This window comes from Danio rerio, chromosome 12 (genome assembly GCF_049306965.1).
Source record: "Danio rerio strain Tuebingen ecotype United States chromosome 12, GRCz12tu, whole genome shotgun sequence".
Lineage (NCBI taxonomy): Eukaryota > Metazoa > Chordata > Actinopteri > Cypriniformes > Danionidae > Danio > Danio rerio.
Window position 1 is genome coordinate 27,261,910 of NC_133187.1, and position 16,580 is coordinate 27,278,489.

Consider the following 16,580-nt stretch of genomic DNA (forward strand, 5'->3'; position numbering starts at 1 on the left):
ATAAATGTGTTATAATGTAAATGTAAAAAAAAAAAACTTTCACTTTCGAAATGCGGTATAAATTCGTTCTATTTTGGCGTTTTTAATTCTTTTGAACCTTTAGGTGCTGCTTGTCAATTTGTTTCTACGTTCGTTCTTGCTGTCAATTGTGGAAAAAACGATTGATAAAAGGTTTCTAATAAACCTCTGTGACCGCTTAAGGCGCTGTGTGTTTGTGCATGCACGTGAGGGGGAGTCAGATTTGTCCGGGGAGGCAGATTTCGATACAACACTGGCACTGCATGTTTCTCCGTCAGTGATGGGTCGTTCTTGAACGATTCGTACATTTTGAACAAATCTTTTGTATGACTCAAGGAGTAAATCATTTATTTGCACATGTGCACATTTGTGTAAGTAGAGCTTGCGTGCTGTCTTGGAGTGGTCTGTTTCACGCAAAATGCACACGTGTGGCCTCAAACCATATCGATATGAACGATATTGGCTAATACAGCATCCTTTTGGGGAATCATATCGATATATCCCCAGAACCTGATATACCGCCCAGCCCTATTTGTGCCATAATAATACTTGGGTTTTTAAAAAAATTTTTATGAAACTACTAATTTAAAATGACAGTTTTCATAAAGTTACAAAACACAGATGAGTTTATAACGGGATGTAGCATATCCAAAATAAAAGCAAAGAGTAACCAAATGGTCATGACTAGGCCCACACGCAGTTTGTGCATGCAGAAATCCACAGATTTTCGCAGATTTTTAGCCCATCGAGTCTATTTATTTACCTGTGTAAATGTGTGTAAATTTATATTCATTGAGTTTTTAATTTTCATTTTACTAATTTTTTGTGATATAATAATATTAATATTAAAATGTCCATATGATTTATTTACAATACAATTTGTAAAGTAATATTTTCTGTCTATTAGTAAATATTTTAAATGAGAGACTTGCTTTGTTTATCAAATAAGTGGATCTAATTGAATTTGGATTGAAAACATTATATGAAATTTAAAAATGTATTATTATTTCATATATTAAGTTTTTAAATTTTTGATACTCCTTAAATCATTCTGCATAAATCCGCAGATTTTTTTACAAAGTTCTCCTCAGAAGTAGCAAAAAATGTCCGCAGATTCTGTCTGGCCCTAGTCATGACCAGATGCTGTAATGCGTGTCTATTGAGCACTAAAAATTAATATTAATACCAGGAGAAAGCTAGAGCTTTGAGGCATCACTGTGTTTGCTTTGTGCATTAAAACACTTAATAAATGATGACTTTTCTTTAAATTTTAGTTTTGCCCTACATACCTACTAAGTCTCTCTTTTTCTGTTTTACATTAGTTGCACAGCCATATGAAGCTGAATCATGGAGTTTATGCAATTGTTAAAGTCCTAGTCTCTTTAGACAGTCCTGTTGTGTGTAAATTATGATTCACATTTTTAAATCACTCCCCTTCTCCCCGTTTTCCACACAAAAAAACACTATTAATATTCTCCAAAATAAAAAAAAAATAAAAATCGCTTGTCTGTGTTGTCACCAGCCCTCCAGATGATCAGACAAGAGCCAGTGTGCGAGTGAATGAGGTCACAGCTTTTGAATCTGGCATGGATTTGCTCAAGCTGATGTCAGGGCTTTCCATTATTAGTCTGTAACCTGCTTCTTGCCTTTTCATGATGTATGGCTCATATATACATTGGAAACTAAGCCTTTTCCACTTCTTCCACTTGGAAGAGGATTCTCTGCGAAGGTCTGTTTAGTGTCTAACTATGAATAGATGTCACAGATTTCCATCCGGCGTAAATATTGGCAAAATTGGAGGCAGTGTAGATTTATAGTGGTTTACAATAGAAGCTTTAGGTGTTATAAACACTCACTTGACAAGTAGGATTTTGGTCAAGTGAACTGCCTTTTTTGTGTGTGTCATGGATCATCTTTTTTTTTTTCCAACCAGGGAAGCCGTGACAACATGAGTGTTGTTCTAGTATGTTTCCCTAATGCACCGAAGGTATCAGAGGAGGCTGTTAAGAAAGAGGCAGAGTTGGATAAGTTCCTGGAGGCCCGTGTTGAAGGTGAGAAGCAGCACTTGTTCAATTATAAGACCATTTTCGGCATTCAGTGTTTTCTTAAAAATCTTTAAATCAGACTTTAGTGTCAGCCATGCGGTTTGAAAATGCTCTTTCTCCAAGTACTGTTTAGATTACAGTCCTCTTCGTCTCCCTCTGGTTCTTCTCTTTCAACATTCTGGCATGCTCGGCACTATCTGGAGGCTTGTTGGATATTTCCTGGATGGGGAATATATTATTGCTGAAAAAGACGCATCCAGTGTATTCTATTAAATGTGTAGTCGGGACAGCTGTGATAACCCTGTTTGGCGTTCTTTCTCCAGATGGATGTTATTTTTCTCACAGTGTGTCTATAAGTGGTTGTGTCTACACTGTTCTAAGGTTTCACTGCTGCAGTTATGGTGGAGGAAACACTCCAGGCCTCCATTAGCAGTTTGTTGCTTCACATGTGTAATGTAATTTTCTTTCTTTGCAGAACTAATGGAGAAGTCAGGGGAGGAAGGCATCCCAGATCTAAGCCACATCATGCACAACCTTCATCCTGAAACCATCCCCAACCTGCCACCAGGAGGTGGTCTACCTAGCAAGTAGGGATGCAAAATTAAGTAACATTTGGGCTTGTTGTCCTCCATTTCACATGCAGTTACCTTAATCTTGACTTTGGAGTTGCAACGCACCTGACAATTCTATTATATAATTTGGTCTAGTTTATCTTTTCAATAAAAGATATATTGTTTTATTGTAGAATTATTCCAAACTATTATTTACCTTATTATAATGGCAAATGATATTGCTATTGATTTTATATTGATTTATCCTGTATATTCATATTCAAAATATAGTGATTTCAGATTGAATGTTGTTCTGTCCGCCCATTTCCTTTATTTTTATGCTTAGATTAGTTGTTTTAATTTAGTCAAGAAGATGTAAACTTCAAAAACAATAAATATATTTATTATACAGTGCTTTGTTCATTACTTCATTATATTACATATAATATGCAAAAAATGGTAGGTAATATTATTTATATACAGTGGTTAACACAGTTTGAAATATACTTGCAATGGTAGCCAGATTGAAACACATCTTTAACCTAAAGCATATATATGGTCAACTACATGCGACAAACAAAAGAATAATGTGATTTTTTACTTTTTATTTATTATAACACTGTTATACACATTTTCTTTTCAATGGGTTAAAGTAATTTTAAAAGGTTGTTGAAATAAAAGAAATCCACTATTTCTCTTACCTTTATGCCATGAGCACCCACTAACAGGTAAAGGCTGCTCTCTCTCTCTTAAAGGGTCACGAAACCCCCCTGTCTCAGCAGGGTGTTTTCACACCTCAAGTTTGGAAAAAGCCTGGAAAGTGGGCGTGTCCAGCTCTGTTTAGGTGGGAGTGTCAGGAGAGTGAAAGAGGGAAGATTTTGCATAAAAATGGGAGTTTCCTTTTGAGCACATGCTGATTTTCACAGAGGCAAAACAACACACAGACGCAGGAGAGAAAGACAGTGACTGTGTTTACATGGACACTAGTAATCAAATTATTTGCCAAATTCTTAATTTGTCGACTTTAACTGCAGTTGTGCACTTTCACTTTCATTCAGGAACATTTCCTGCATGTTCTCTGTGACAAATGAGATAGTGGATGCGAGGATGAACTGCTGGAGAGTGTAGTTTTAATGGAATGTCTGATATCGCATGGCAAATGGGAGAAGGAAAAAAAAAACCCTCCGCATTTCTTAGTAACTAAGATGCACTCAGTAGGTAACATATTGTTCAAAGCCATGTGTGTATAGACTATTCTGTCACAAAATTTGGCGAAAATCCTATACAATGGCAATAGTTTGATTAAGGTGTTTACATGTTTACATTCGTAGAGCAGCATTTACAGCGGATCTTTCTATATTGTACTGTTATATTGCAGTGATATTAACGCTCTGTAAACTTAGTAACTAAATCATTTTGACTAAGGTATGTCTTTAAAAACTGAAAGAGTACTGCTGACGATATGAACTAACTTTGCCATCTGAATGAACAAACAAAGGGCACTGATCACACACCCCAAATGTGTAGCGACAGGACAATCAACACTAACTGGAGCCGTGTCTTTTTTAAAAAGGAGACGAGCAGCAAATCCCAATTTCATCATTTCCATATTTGAAAAGCTCTCGTGTAAAAAATGTTCTTCACAAACATATTTCTGTCGCATACACTGTAATCCACACGTGAGTCTAACTGCGCTCTCATAGTGGGGAAATGAAAACAAAACTTTCAATGCAGCACTTTGATAAACGCAATGCTGACAACCCGTGTCTCCAAATTCATATTCTTCCACTTGTTTTGGCAACACAACGTGGTGTCTCTCTGCCGTCTGAACACTGTAACGGGTAAAAGCTATCATGCATATTAATGAAGTTGCACCGCATACACAATAGAGTGCGCTGATTGGTTTGAGCCAAGTCTTACTCATGAATTAATGCTGCTGCACACTCAAAGACGTCATGATGTACTCGCCGGTACAGACATCCAGTCTCCACGCTGGAATACACACAAGTATCTAATTCCCGTGGCGCTGCTTCAAAAATTAGTTTCAAACCGGAAGAACAAATTTGCTCAAAATAACACAAAAATAACCAGTTTTATAATAACCAGTTTTTAATAACCAGTGCGTTCTGTGAATGAACGTTGCGTTCTGTGAATGAACGTCGCCTCGTGGTTCCATCACAAAGAGGGAAGAAATCACTTTCGCTCACGCTCACGCTCAATCTGCCCAGTTGGTGGAATGAACTCCCTAACTGCATCAGAACAGCAGAGTCACTCGCTATTTTCAAGAAACGACTAAAAACTCAACTAGGAAGTGAAGTGGAGACTAAGTAATCTGCAATTGCCTCTCTGAATATCACACTAACTGTACCCAAAAAAAAAAGTACTAATACTTTCCTTCTTAGACTTTACAGACCTGAAACTTGCCTATAGCACTAATTCATTGTTGCTCTTAGTTGTGTAAATTGCTTCCTTGTCCTCATTTGTAAGTCGCTTTGGATAAAAGCGTCTGCTAAATGACAAAATGTAAATGTAATGTTTTCACTTTTGTAAAATATATGTGACCTAATAGTGTTTATAGCAGTGAGGGACACACATATGCCTGGCAACTAAAAAAAAAAAAATAATAAAAAATTGTGTTTTGGTGTTTCTTGACCCTTTAAGTTGGCATGACATTTTGTACAGTAGTGCCAAAGCATTTTCGGTATGTATAAATTATGTAATATATTAACAACATTAATTTAATAAATTATACAGCAAATGAAAAGTAAATAACAGAAAAAAAGAAATAAAAATAGACAATATTGCTCAAATTTATATTAATATTAAATAAAAAGTATAGATTATTTAAATGAGGCAGATTAGTTTAACCGTTTCTAATGGTGTACAAATATTTTGCCAGTATAGATGTGATTTTGTTTTCTTCGAATATATAGTAAAATTTATTGGAGTTGTTTATTACATAATCATTTAATGTTTCTCTCGTGGTTGTGCGCCCGCAGTCAGCTGAGAAAAGGTAAAGCAAAAACATACAAATTACGGCAAAAGTAAAACCTGAATTCCAGACATTTTAGAAGAAACTACGACCTGATGTTTTTTGGCGCAAAAGGCACATCTCTGTTGACAGTTCTCATGCACGCAGAACAAGCAGTAGGTAACATGGACAGCGAGAGAAGATTTTCCTCTGGTTAATTAATCGTGATTGTTTGGCTTTCTTGGGCGGATACAACAAGTGTTAAATGGATGATAATAAAAGTGCTATTCATGTGTCATCGCCAAATATACCTGGGCGGCCCGCCTAAGTCTGTGTGTGGGAAGCACTGTATATGTGAAACATCAGAATATAAATGTTGATTAAAAAGAATGTTAAGATGTTATAACAGAGCTAAAAATATTGCACTAAATGTTTTAAATGTTCCTCCTTTGTGTAAATAATGTGTGGTTTACGCTAAATTTCAACAAATCAAATGATCTTATATTAAATAAGTAGTTCTGCTCCTTTATTCTGATTGGTTGAACTGAGTTCTAAACTGCTGTAATGAAAATGTTTTGTTTGCTTTGTTTTTATTTGCTACGTATATAGATTAATCGTTTTGTGAAGGCAATAAGCCCCATAAAGCCATATTTACAATGACATTATAACAGCTATAAGCTGCTTTAAACTCACTGTACACCATGGCATCTTCTAGCTTATTATTTCATATTTTCACCAGTGTCTACTTTTTACAATTTTCTGTCTTCTCTTTTTTTTCAGACGTAGTGTAATTGAGGCCGTTTACAACAGGCTAAACCCACACAGAGAAGAAGATGGGGTGAGTGTTTTCTATTGGTTTGATCATATGAGCGATAAAAGCAAAAGTCACTTGAGTCTTCCACTTACTCATCTTAAAATGCTTCTAATGTTTAATGCCTGCAAATATTTAGATGCAGCGTAGCTCTATTTGGCGTGATCTCTTTGATGCATACATTAACTCCCCTGATCATTTGATGGTGATACATTTAGCAAGTGATTAGCAAATGTCCTACTTACGGAAGTGTAACTGGTACTCAGAGACAGCTTTTTATATATAGGCCAAATTAAAGATCCAAAACCCACTCTCTTTAAGAGCAGTGCCTCTGCATTTCACTTGTAAATGCAAGGCTGTCTTTGTGCAGGCCTTGGCTTTGTTTGTCCGTCTGTGCTTGTGCTACTCTGTAATGGTTTGTATTTGTATGTCCGCATCTTGATAATGAGTTGATTTCTCAAAGTCTTGTGAGAAGAGACCCAGGCTCCCGCATCATTTGAACACTCGCGCGTGTGCACACACACAGACGAACACGCATTCGCCACGACACGCAGCTTATATTGCCGCTCCTCAAGCGTGCTGCTTTCATAATGAAAGGGCAGTGTAAGGTCATGGGCAGGTGGCCTGCTCTAAGCAGGGTCTCTTAACCTGCTCTGTCCACTGACACTGGCGTCTTGCACCAGGACAGCCAGGGAGGAGCAGTCGGCGGTGAGGAGGAAGAAGAGGGCAGCTCTGCCGCCGCTCACCTGCTGGAGGCGCTACGACAGTTCCGGGTCAGTCACCGAGGCGAATACCGCCAAGTGCTGGAGCAGGCTCTCTCCGCTTACCGAATGTCCTGCGGGACAGGTGCCACGACACGGACCGCCCCCCAGGAGGAACCTTCCTCGCCCCCACCATCCCCGGCCACTGAACCCCTCAGCACCGAAGAGGGACAGGATGAAACTGCCCCATCACAGTCTCCAGACAAGCTCTCTGGCGCCCCCACTGCATGACCCCATTTAGTCCCCACTAAACCTAGCCCCACTGTCAAACCTCTTTCCCCAAACCTGCTCTCTGACCCAGATTGCTAGGTTGCTTTTGGCAGCGTTTTTTTGCAGAGCAGGTTTTTGGTTCTCTTTATGGATTGGTAATAGCACTTTGGGTGTCTGTCTGCTTTCGGTGATCTCTGCACACTGTAAAAGCTGCGTACAAAGGAAGTTTTACGCAGAATTCTTATCACTAAAAACCTGCTCTGCAACTGCAAGTGAGGTTAACCTTGGCATATCCCAGCTCTGTCCGCAGTAAGCACTTTCACATATCTTTGCACTTAGCCTGGTGTTTTTAAAAATGACACATGGAGGTATAAACTGTTTATGGGATAGTTCACCCGGATCTGGAAATTCTGTCCTGTACATGCTTGCTTGCTACTCCAAACCTTTAAGAATACTGCGAAACACTCTATTTTTGAAAATGTATTTTATTATTATAATTATTATTGTTTTTGTTTTTTAAATATTATATTATGATTATTGTTTTTTTTATATATTATTATTGTTAGAATTATTATTGTTTGTTAAAATTATTATTATTATTATTATTATTATTATTATTATTATTTATACATTTTTTTCTATTTTATTTATTTATTTTTTTTCCAAACATTTTTTTTTACATTGTGCAGATGAAAGTCATTACAATTTTGTTTTTGTTTTTCTTGTTTTTTTGTGTGGTTGTTGTTTTGTGTGCGTGCATATGTGTTTTACAAAAGAACAAAAAGAGGTCAATACAGGTTTGCAATGACATGATGGCGAGAAAATGAAGGTGTTCCATTTCTGGGTGAACTGTCCCTTTAAGGAGATTTGTATGCTGCTTCTCCCACACACCCAAATGATTTGACCATCATTGATTTACACCAAAAGAGTTTACCCATGGAAGTAGTTAAACTGTTTAAATGTGTGGACAATCTGGGCCGTGCCAACAATACACACAGCTGTTTGCTCTTGTGCCATGCGGTGCATGTGTACTTCATATACTGGGACTTCCCCAATATTAGAAATAGAATATTAACGTACTGTAGTAAACATCAGGTACAGCTTGTATCGTGCTCTTTGTAGTGAGCTTGTCTATGTGTGTGTGTGTGTGTGTGTGTGTGTGTGTGTGTGTGTGTGTGTGTGTGTGTGTGTGTGTGTGTGTGTGTGTGTGTGTGTGTGTGTGTGTGTGTGTGTGTGTGTGTGTGTGTGTGTGTGTGTGTGTGTGTGTGTATGACTAACTGATCAAAAACAATTCCTTCCACCATTTAAAAGGGAACTCTAATGTTGTGTGTGTGTGTGTGTATATGTGTCTATATATCTTCCTCTCTCTCTCTCTCTCTCTCTCTCTCTCTCTCTCTCTCTCTTTCATATCAGCTTTCAATTTGAGCTGATCTCTGAAATATGATTGTCCTGTGTCTGCTCTTTGAGTGTTCACAGTTATAACTCTACTATCCAGGTGTGTTGTTATTGAGAGGGGAGAGAAACACAAAATGGAAATGCACTGGCTTTATATGCATATGAGATTACAGAAGCCTACACAATCATTTGTTCGAGCAAAATTCTCATTTCTCCTGTTCTGTGCTGTTCCAATCATCCAATGACTTTACATTTGCACTGTAAGTTGTTCATTAAAGGGGACAATACAGACTGCATTACCTTTCAGGAGAACTTTTTGCAATCTGCACATTAGCCAACGCTGCTACGTGATCATTCATGAATGTTTGTACTCTGCAGTATTTGCACAAGGGCTTCTTATCACACTTATTCTTAGTTCTTGAAAAGCGAGTTCAATTCTGACCACATTGATTTTGTCATATTTTAAAATCTCCAATGCCTCAATCTGCTTTGTCTTTTTTTCTTTGGCTGATTTTTTTAAGCCATTTGAAGCTGATTGCTTTGTTGATTTGGAAGTTAATTCATAATACAAACTTTGTAATCCTCTTAACAGTTAAGAGTAAGTGCATGCATAACGCTGCCAGTGTTATATTAAACTAATCATACTAATATTTACACGCTCAGCATAATCTGAGAGCTTTACTTAATTGTCAATAGAGCAGTATTTTCAGCTTTGGGTTTTGATTTTTCTTCCGTCTGGGCAAAGGTTTATATTCATTTTGTTTCATTCTGAAGTTCTGCAAAATAAATCAAATTCAACTATCAATATGTCTTTGCTGCCATTCATTCATTTCTATCACTACGTTTGAGCCATTTCTCAGTGCACAGCACCACACAAAATGCTTGAATACAGGCCTTTTATGCATCTTGACTTTCATCAGGGTTTTTGTGGGGTCTTAATGTCTTAAATTTCAAAAAACTACAAAACACTTAAATTTACAGAAATATTGTCTTGTCTTAAATCATTTTAAACTGGTCTTAATTTTCCTTTGGTTATGTAAAGCTGCCCAATCGATTCAACATACAGTTGAAGTCAGAATTATTAGCCCTCCTTTATTTATTATTTTTTAAATAATTCCCAAATGATGCTTAATAGAGCAAGGATATTTTCACAGTATGTCTAATAATATTTTTTCTTCTGGAGAAAGTCTTATTTGTTTTATTTTGGCTAGACTAAAAGCAGTTTTAAATTTTTTAAAAACCATTTTAAGGTCAAAATTATTATCGCCTTTAAGCTATATTTGTTTCGATAGTTTACAGAACAAACCATCGTTATACAATGACTTGCCTAATTACCCTGTTCTGCCTTGTTAACCTAATTAACCTAGTTAAGCCCTTAAATGTCTCAAATATTATTCACTGTCATCATGGCAAAGATAAAATAAATAAGTTATTAGAAATGAGTTATTAAAACTATTATTATAAATGTGTTGAAAAAAATTCTCTCCGTTAAACAAAAATCAGGGGGGGAAATAAACAGGGGGCCTAATAATTCACTGATTAAAATTATTTTTTATTTTATTATTATTATTATTATTATTATTATTATTATTATTATTATTATTATTATTATTTGATGGGCCAAGTAAAAACAACTCTGCTGGGCCATTTAAAAAATCTTTAGCATCAAGGTGAAACCTGCACCCTAATCGTGATCAGATATTTTGAAACAGTCCTTTGTTACTTGTCCCTACATGTGAACTTGTTAGTGAAATTTTTGAGGCTTGAGGTAGGTGAGCTTCAAATGTGCATTATACACTATAAAAGCAGGGAAATTTTACTTTAAAAAATCTTTTTCATTTTATTATGTTTTATTGGGGCAGAGCATTAAATAAGTTGATCATTGAATTGGACAAGAGGCTATGTCTCCTGAATGCTTTAATTCTGGTCCAACTTGATTGTGTGTTATGACAACCAAGCTCTATGGTTACCTGCACTGATCTAGTATCTACTAGTCAGAAGATATGGGAAAAATAGCTACATTTGCTTATTACTAGGCCCACACGGAATCTGCACGCGCAGAAATCAGCAGATTTCCGCAGATTGTTAGCCCATCATTGAGTCTTATGTATTTACTTGTGTAAATTTATATTTATTCAATTTTTTAATTAATTCCACTAATATTATTGTGATATAATAATAATAATATCAAAATGTTCTTCTGATTTATTTACAATAATTTGTAAAGTAATATTTTCTGTCTTTTAGATGTTATATGAGAGACTTGCTTTGTTTACCAAATAAGCGGATCTAATTACATTTGCCTTGTAAACATTAAATAAAAGTTAAAAACTCATTATTTTTTATTTCATATATAAACTTTTTAGTTATGGTACTCCTAAAATGATTTTAGGATTCATTTTATTATTATTATTATTATTATTATTAGTTTTTACAAAAGTCAGTGCAGAAAAGTCTGTCCAAAAATGTCTGCTGATTCTGTCTGGCCCTAATTATAACTTGTTTCTTTTTAAATATAGTGCAGTATACAGTGTTCTGGATTTTTCTAGTAAAATGCTAGATTTCTTGAACATTGAAAGTACAAAAAAGTTCCCAGGCAGTGCCACATTGTGGTAAAAATATATAATTAAAATTGAAGAAATGCTAAAAGCTTTTCATTCATTTTGTCGTGTTTAAAAAGTAATAACTGTAATAACTGAAATACTGTGTAATTGACTAAAATGGCAACAGTGTAGTCAACTGACCTTGTTCACTATTTTAAGTTTAATTAAACCTTTTTTTTGAATAACTCTGAACTGGTCTGATTTCTACTAAATTTAGTTTTAGTTGAGTTGAATTTTGTTAAAAATATAGTTCAATTTAGTTTAGATTTTATTATCAGGTTCAGATTTTGTTTTAGTCTAACCCAATCATATTCAACACGCTGACAAATTAGATGGTGTTACACAAAGTTGTATGTAATCCATGTCTGTTTCTCTGTATTGATGCCAATCTTTGTGTCTGCTCACGCTGACCACACCACATTAATTTAGGGTTTTTTTTAGAGGGTGCAGGATGTTGTCTGAATTTCACATCAATTCTGGTTCTATGCAGTTTTAAAGTTATTGGTTAGTTTTTGTATTCCCTGTAGAATAATAGGAGGCTTCAACAGTACTGTTCAAAAGTTTGATGTCTGTTAGATGTTTTTAAGAAAGTTAAGAATCTTATGCCCATCAAGGCTTAATCAAATGCATTTATTTTAGCATTCCAAGCTCAATTTTCAGCATTATTCCTCCACTCGTCAGTGAAACATGGTCAAATATAATTATGATAACATGCTGATTTGCTCAAATTCAAGATCAAAATTTATTCATTAATAAAACAAAAAGTTGATAACACTTTAAAATAACGGTCCATTAGTTTGTGTATTTACTAACGTGAACAAACAATTAGCAATACATTTATTACTTTTTTTCTTTGTTAAGGTTATTTAAGTTAGTTCATGTTAACTCACAGTGCATTAACCAATGTTAACAAGCACACATTTGGATTTTAAATAACACATTAGTTAATCACCAACAATGATTAATAAACGCTTTACAAGAGTATTGATACTTGATGTTAGTAAATACATTAATTAGTTAACTAATGAACCATTAGTCTAAAGTGTTATCGTACTGTCCTCAAACGATTGAATGGTAGTGTATTCCCTTTCCCATCAGAAGTAGTTCAAGTGTAATAATCTTGTTCTTCCATGCTTCAATTCCATCAAAAAATATTAAATCTTTCTTTCTCTCCTTGTCTTGTCTCTCACACCCTCGATTGTTTCGTTTATTTTCACCTCCCTACCTTTAAAAAAAAAAAAAAAAAAAAATCTGTTTGCTCATTTCTTTCCCTGTCTTGTTTTCTTCCTATGGCAGAGCGGAGGAGACCTTGACGACCCCTGGTAGCCCCCGAGCAGCCGGCAGCTTCTGAATCCACATGAGAATGTCCTCAATTCACACAAGAAAACCCTTGCTCACACACTTTGTTTGGTTTCGATTCAGAGAGCGTCATAGGAAATGTTAAACGACAGGTCTGGGAAAACACACGCTTGTTTTTAAGATGAAAAAACTACAGAAATGTTTTTTTTGTTTTGTTTTTTTTAAACGGAAATTGTTTGGTAGATTTATTATTACTCCCCTCACCCCCCTCCCTCCCTCCCTCCCTCTTGAAGTTGGCGTCGATTGTGAATGACGCGACTGCTTGAGCAGAAGTTGAAGGACATGCTAATTTGTGGGCGTGTTCTTGGCTGGAGGAGGGCGGGGCAGGTGAGCCCTGAGAGGGACAGGGACCCTCATTCAGACTCTGCTCTATTTCAACCCCTTCACACCACGCATGTGCAGCTTTTTGGAGGCATGATCTCAATTCTTGTTCACCGTTTCTGCCACCCCGCGCATCTCTTTCAGTCTCTACCCAACCAGCTGGACACAGAAATGTAACGTATCTCTTGTGGATTTCTTTTCTTGGATTTTTATTTTTCATTTGTTTTGTTTTGGGGCGAATTTCTTCTGGTGTCATTCGTTTTGGTGCTTGCTGTTAAATGCGAAGACTTAAATGTTTAAACAATATTCTAGGACACTCATCTTGACAGCAGGAGCGGCCCAAAATGGAGGGAACTTTATTTGGAGGAACTTGTCACACTGACTTCCTTGTTCAAGAAAAAAACTGAACTCCTCCATTTTGTTTTCCGATTCATACACGTTGGGTTTCTCCCATCAGCTTGCCTTCTGGTTTGTGGTTTTTCCTCTAACAAAAACGCTCAACTAGTTTCCCCCTCCATCATTTTGACGCATTTCTATATTTTTTTTGATTACAGATTATATGGTGTAATTGGTATCGTTTGATTGCACTCACATTCGATGACGAAAAACAAAATGAAATACTACAAAAAAACAAAACGACTATATGAAAGAGAAACTATGAGAAGGTAGTTAGAGTATTTCTAAAGTCAAACTGCAGAAATATGTATGTGTATATAGCTATATATATATTTTTCTCCTTTAACAGCGGAGCGAAAGAGTGGAAGGGGACGCTCTCTCCTCGGACTGGCTGATAGGTACTTGAATATTCATTATGAGTGGATTAATTCTTTATTTTTTTTTGGTGATCCTTAATGTAGGATTGTTTTTGAATCGTGCCTGTAAAAGGTGAACCATGCTGTAAGGGTGTACTTACAGGACAGTTGGCTATATGGATGAATGTACCCCTTATTCACACTGATATTCGTACGTATACCTTCACCCATTTGTACATGCTCATGCGTAACCCTTTCATTTATCGTTTGATTAGCTTCGTCATAGACATTCACGCTCTTAACTCCATTTACTTCACACATGAGTTTTGGTTCTGCCCTGTGACATGCTTTGGAGGCCTTCGTTTTGTTCTTTTCCTCCCCACTTTTTGTTTGTTTATTCATCGACTTCACCTGCTCTGGTGTGTAGCTTTAAATGAGTGTTTAATTGAATTTTATAAGATGATTGTTTATGTATGTATATATATTTTTGCAGTTTTTTTCCCCCCTCTCCTGGTACACATAAATCATAGCCATATGCTGAATAGATTGAGTCCGTTTCCAGTCGAGATGGTAAGAGATATATTTTATGCGCTGAGTGCTCAAATGCGTTGTCTATATCAACACTTATTGAATAACTGAGACAAAGTATTTTATTTATTCCACGTCTGCTGGCTTGAGAAGAGAGGGTTTCACCAGAGGGGGAAACTACTGTCCTGTGTGTTTTGGAGAGTGTGATTTAATAATTTTTTTTCTTCTTCTTCTTGCTCTCACGTCCTTCCTCTATTTCTCCTCGGATTCTCTCTAACCACCCGATGAGCCCATGTAATGAACGTCCCCAGTATGATGTTGTGATGTTTCAGTAGCAAACAGTGAATATGATCTCTTCTCCTCAATAAAGGATTGCTAAAGTTTGATGTTAACACAATGGCTTGCTTGAGTAAAATGTTGTCACCCATAATATTTTATGGGAGGGGTGAAATTCGGTGTCAGTGAAAATATTGCTTTTCCTGTTCTGCACATATTCCTATCTGCTGTGTTTTATCGATGCAGGAGCTGTTTCGGTGAAAGTACAAGACTTTCTATTTATTTGCTTGAACGCAACAGTGTCCTCTGCCTTTTTCAGTAAAATTAAGGGGGTAAAAGTGTATATAATTTTTTTTAATAGAATTTTTTGTGGGAGTTGTAACCTTTAAACCAAACCAAACAGCACTTTGGTGAATCATAACATTGAAAACGGACACAGAAAAACCTTTCACAAGTTCTCTCCAGAAACTTCTTTCTTTTGTTGTCGTATGCTGGTTTTCTGTCGCTTATTCTAAATGGCTTTTTAGATTAAAGTTTTTATTTTTATTTTTTCATTTGTCATTTTTAAACAGGAAAAGATAATCGGGCCTGTTTTAGCATGAACGCTATTTTTCAGCAGGTCCCTGCTCTGCAGAACATAAACATACAGACACCCTTCACATCTCATCCATCAACACATGAGAACAGTATAACAATCACCAATCATACAAAATGAAAAGAAACAGGACTGAGTAATCGAGATTAACACAGAGACCCCCAAATAAAAATTAAACAATTTTTATCTACTCTCATTCAAGTGCATTAATGAATTTCTTTTTTTTTCTGCTGGACACAAAGCAAGTTATCCTTGAGAATATTGGGAAAATGCAGCCATTGAAAAAAAGTATGAAACTCAGTAGATTTTTTTTCTTTGGTATGTTTTTTGTGTGTGTGTTGTGTGTGTGTTCATCAGGAGAAAGACATTTAGGTAGAAAAACTGGTTTGGAACAAATGTAGGATGAGTAAACGACCAGAAATTTCTTCAATTTTTATGATTTTTTTTAAAATTAATTTTGTATTTACGCATTTTCCAACTGACCCCATAAGGTAAAAAATAGACAAAATACAAAATATGATAAAAAATTGAATGTAAAAAAATTATTCACTGAGATTCAGTATCAGATTGACCATTTGAAGTAAAATAGGTTAATTAAAGGTCAAATTAATTAAAGGGGTAATTAAAAGGCATGATGAAAATGATCTTTTGTAAGCTGTTTGGATAGAACCTTGTGTAAGTAGTGTGTCCACTGTCATATTGGAGTGAAATTAACCTAAGTCTCTCTTTTTTTTATTTTTTTATTATATTGTCCTGACGATAAAATAGGATCTGAATCCCTCCCATATTATGACCCACCGCAATGTGACATAGTGGTGCGGTTTTCCCACCCACCAATTTGATTGACAGCCGGATATTAACATGACTCTATTGTAACGTGTATAATCATAAACAAGACAGGACGTGCGTAAAGCAACTGGGATTAAAAGATCTGTTCAGCTGTCTGTAATCATCATCAAATGTGATCAAGAATGAGTTTTACTAGTTTAAAATGTTTTTAAAACAGTGCATGTTTGTAATGAATTGCAGTGATTTCACCGTCTTTATAGCCACAGATGCATGTCAGTACAATTTTAAAAGAAGACGCTTCAATCCCAGTTTGTGGACTTTAAATCAGGTTTATTTTGTACATTTACATAACGGATATCAATACAGCAATGGATATTAACTTGTACCTTGTCACATTTGCCTTGCAAAAACAGTGCAGTTAAACTTTGTAATGACATTGTGTGTGACGCATCATTGCAACTCCGCAACAAATACATCAAATAATCATTGGAAAAGTTCCTACTGTAGTATTTCTCACAAACATTCCGCCAGATCTACTACCTTCATGTTTGTCACCGTGCTTTTTATCTGATGCAGTCAAGGCGGAGAATGAGGC

General features: G+C 35.9%; 1 protein-coding gene across 3 annotated transcripts in view; it reads left to right on the forward strand.

The window, feature by feature from the left end:
- ppm1bb (protein phosphatase, Mg2+/Mn2+ dependent, 1Bb) overlaps positions 1 to 14,717 on the forward strand; it is a 55,415-nt gene extending 40,698 nt beyond the window's left edge. Inside the window, exons 3-6 of one of the 3 annotated variants that reach the window (XM_005156264.6) lie at positions 1,952 to 2,069; positions 2,539 to 2,650; positions 6,366 to 6,423; positions 7,080 to 9,567. In XM_005156264.6, the coding sequence (XP_005156321.1) occupies positions 1,952 to 2,069; positions 2,539 to 2,650; positions 6,366 to 6,423; positions 7,080 to 7,388 (597 nt within the window). In that variant the 3' untranslated portion in view covers positions 7,389 to 9,567. Of the gene's footprint in view, positions 1 to 1,951; positions 2,070 to 2,538; positions 2,651 to 6,365; positions 6,424 to 7,079; positions 9,568 to 12,661 lie in introns of those variants that run through there. The other 2 variants (XM_068224468.2, NM_001007313.1) reach the window with 2 other exon arrangements.
- The last annotated feature ends 1,863 nt before the right edge of the window (positions 14,718 to 16,580 follow it).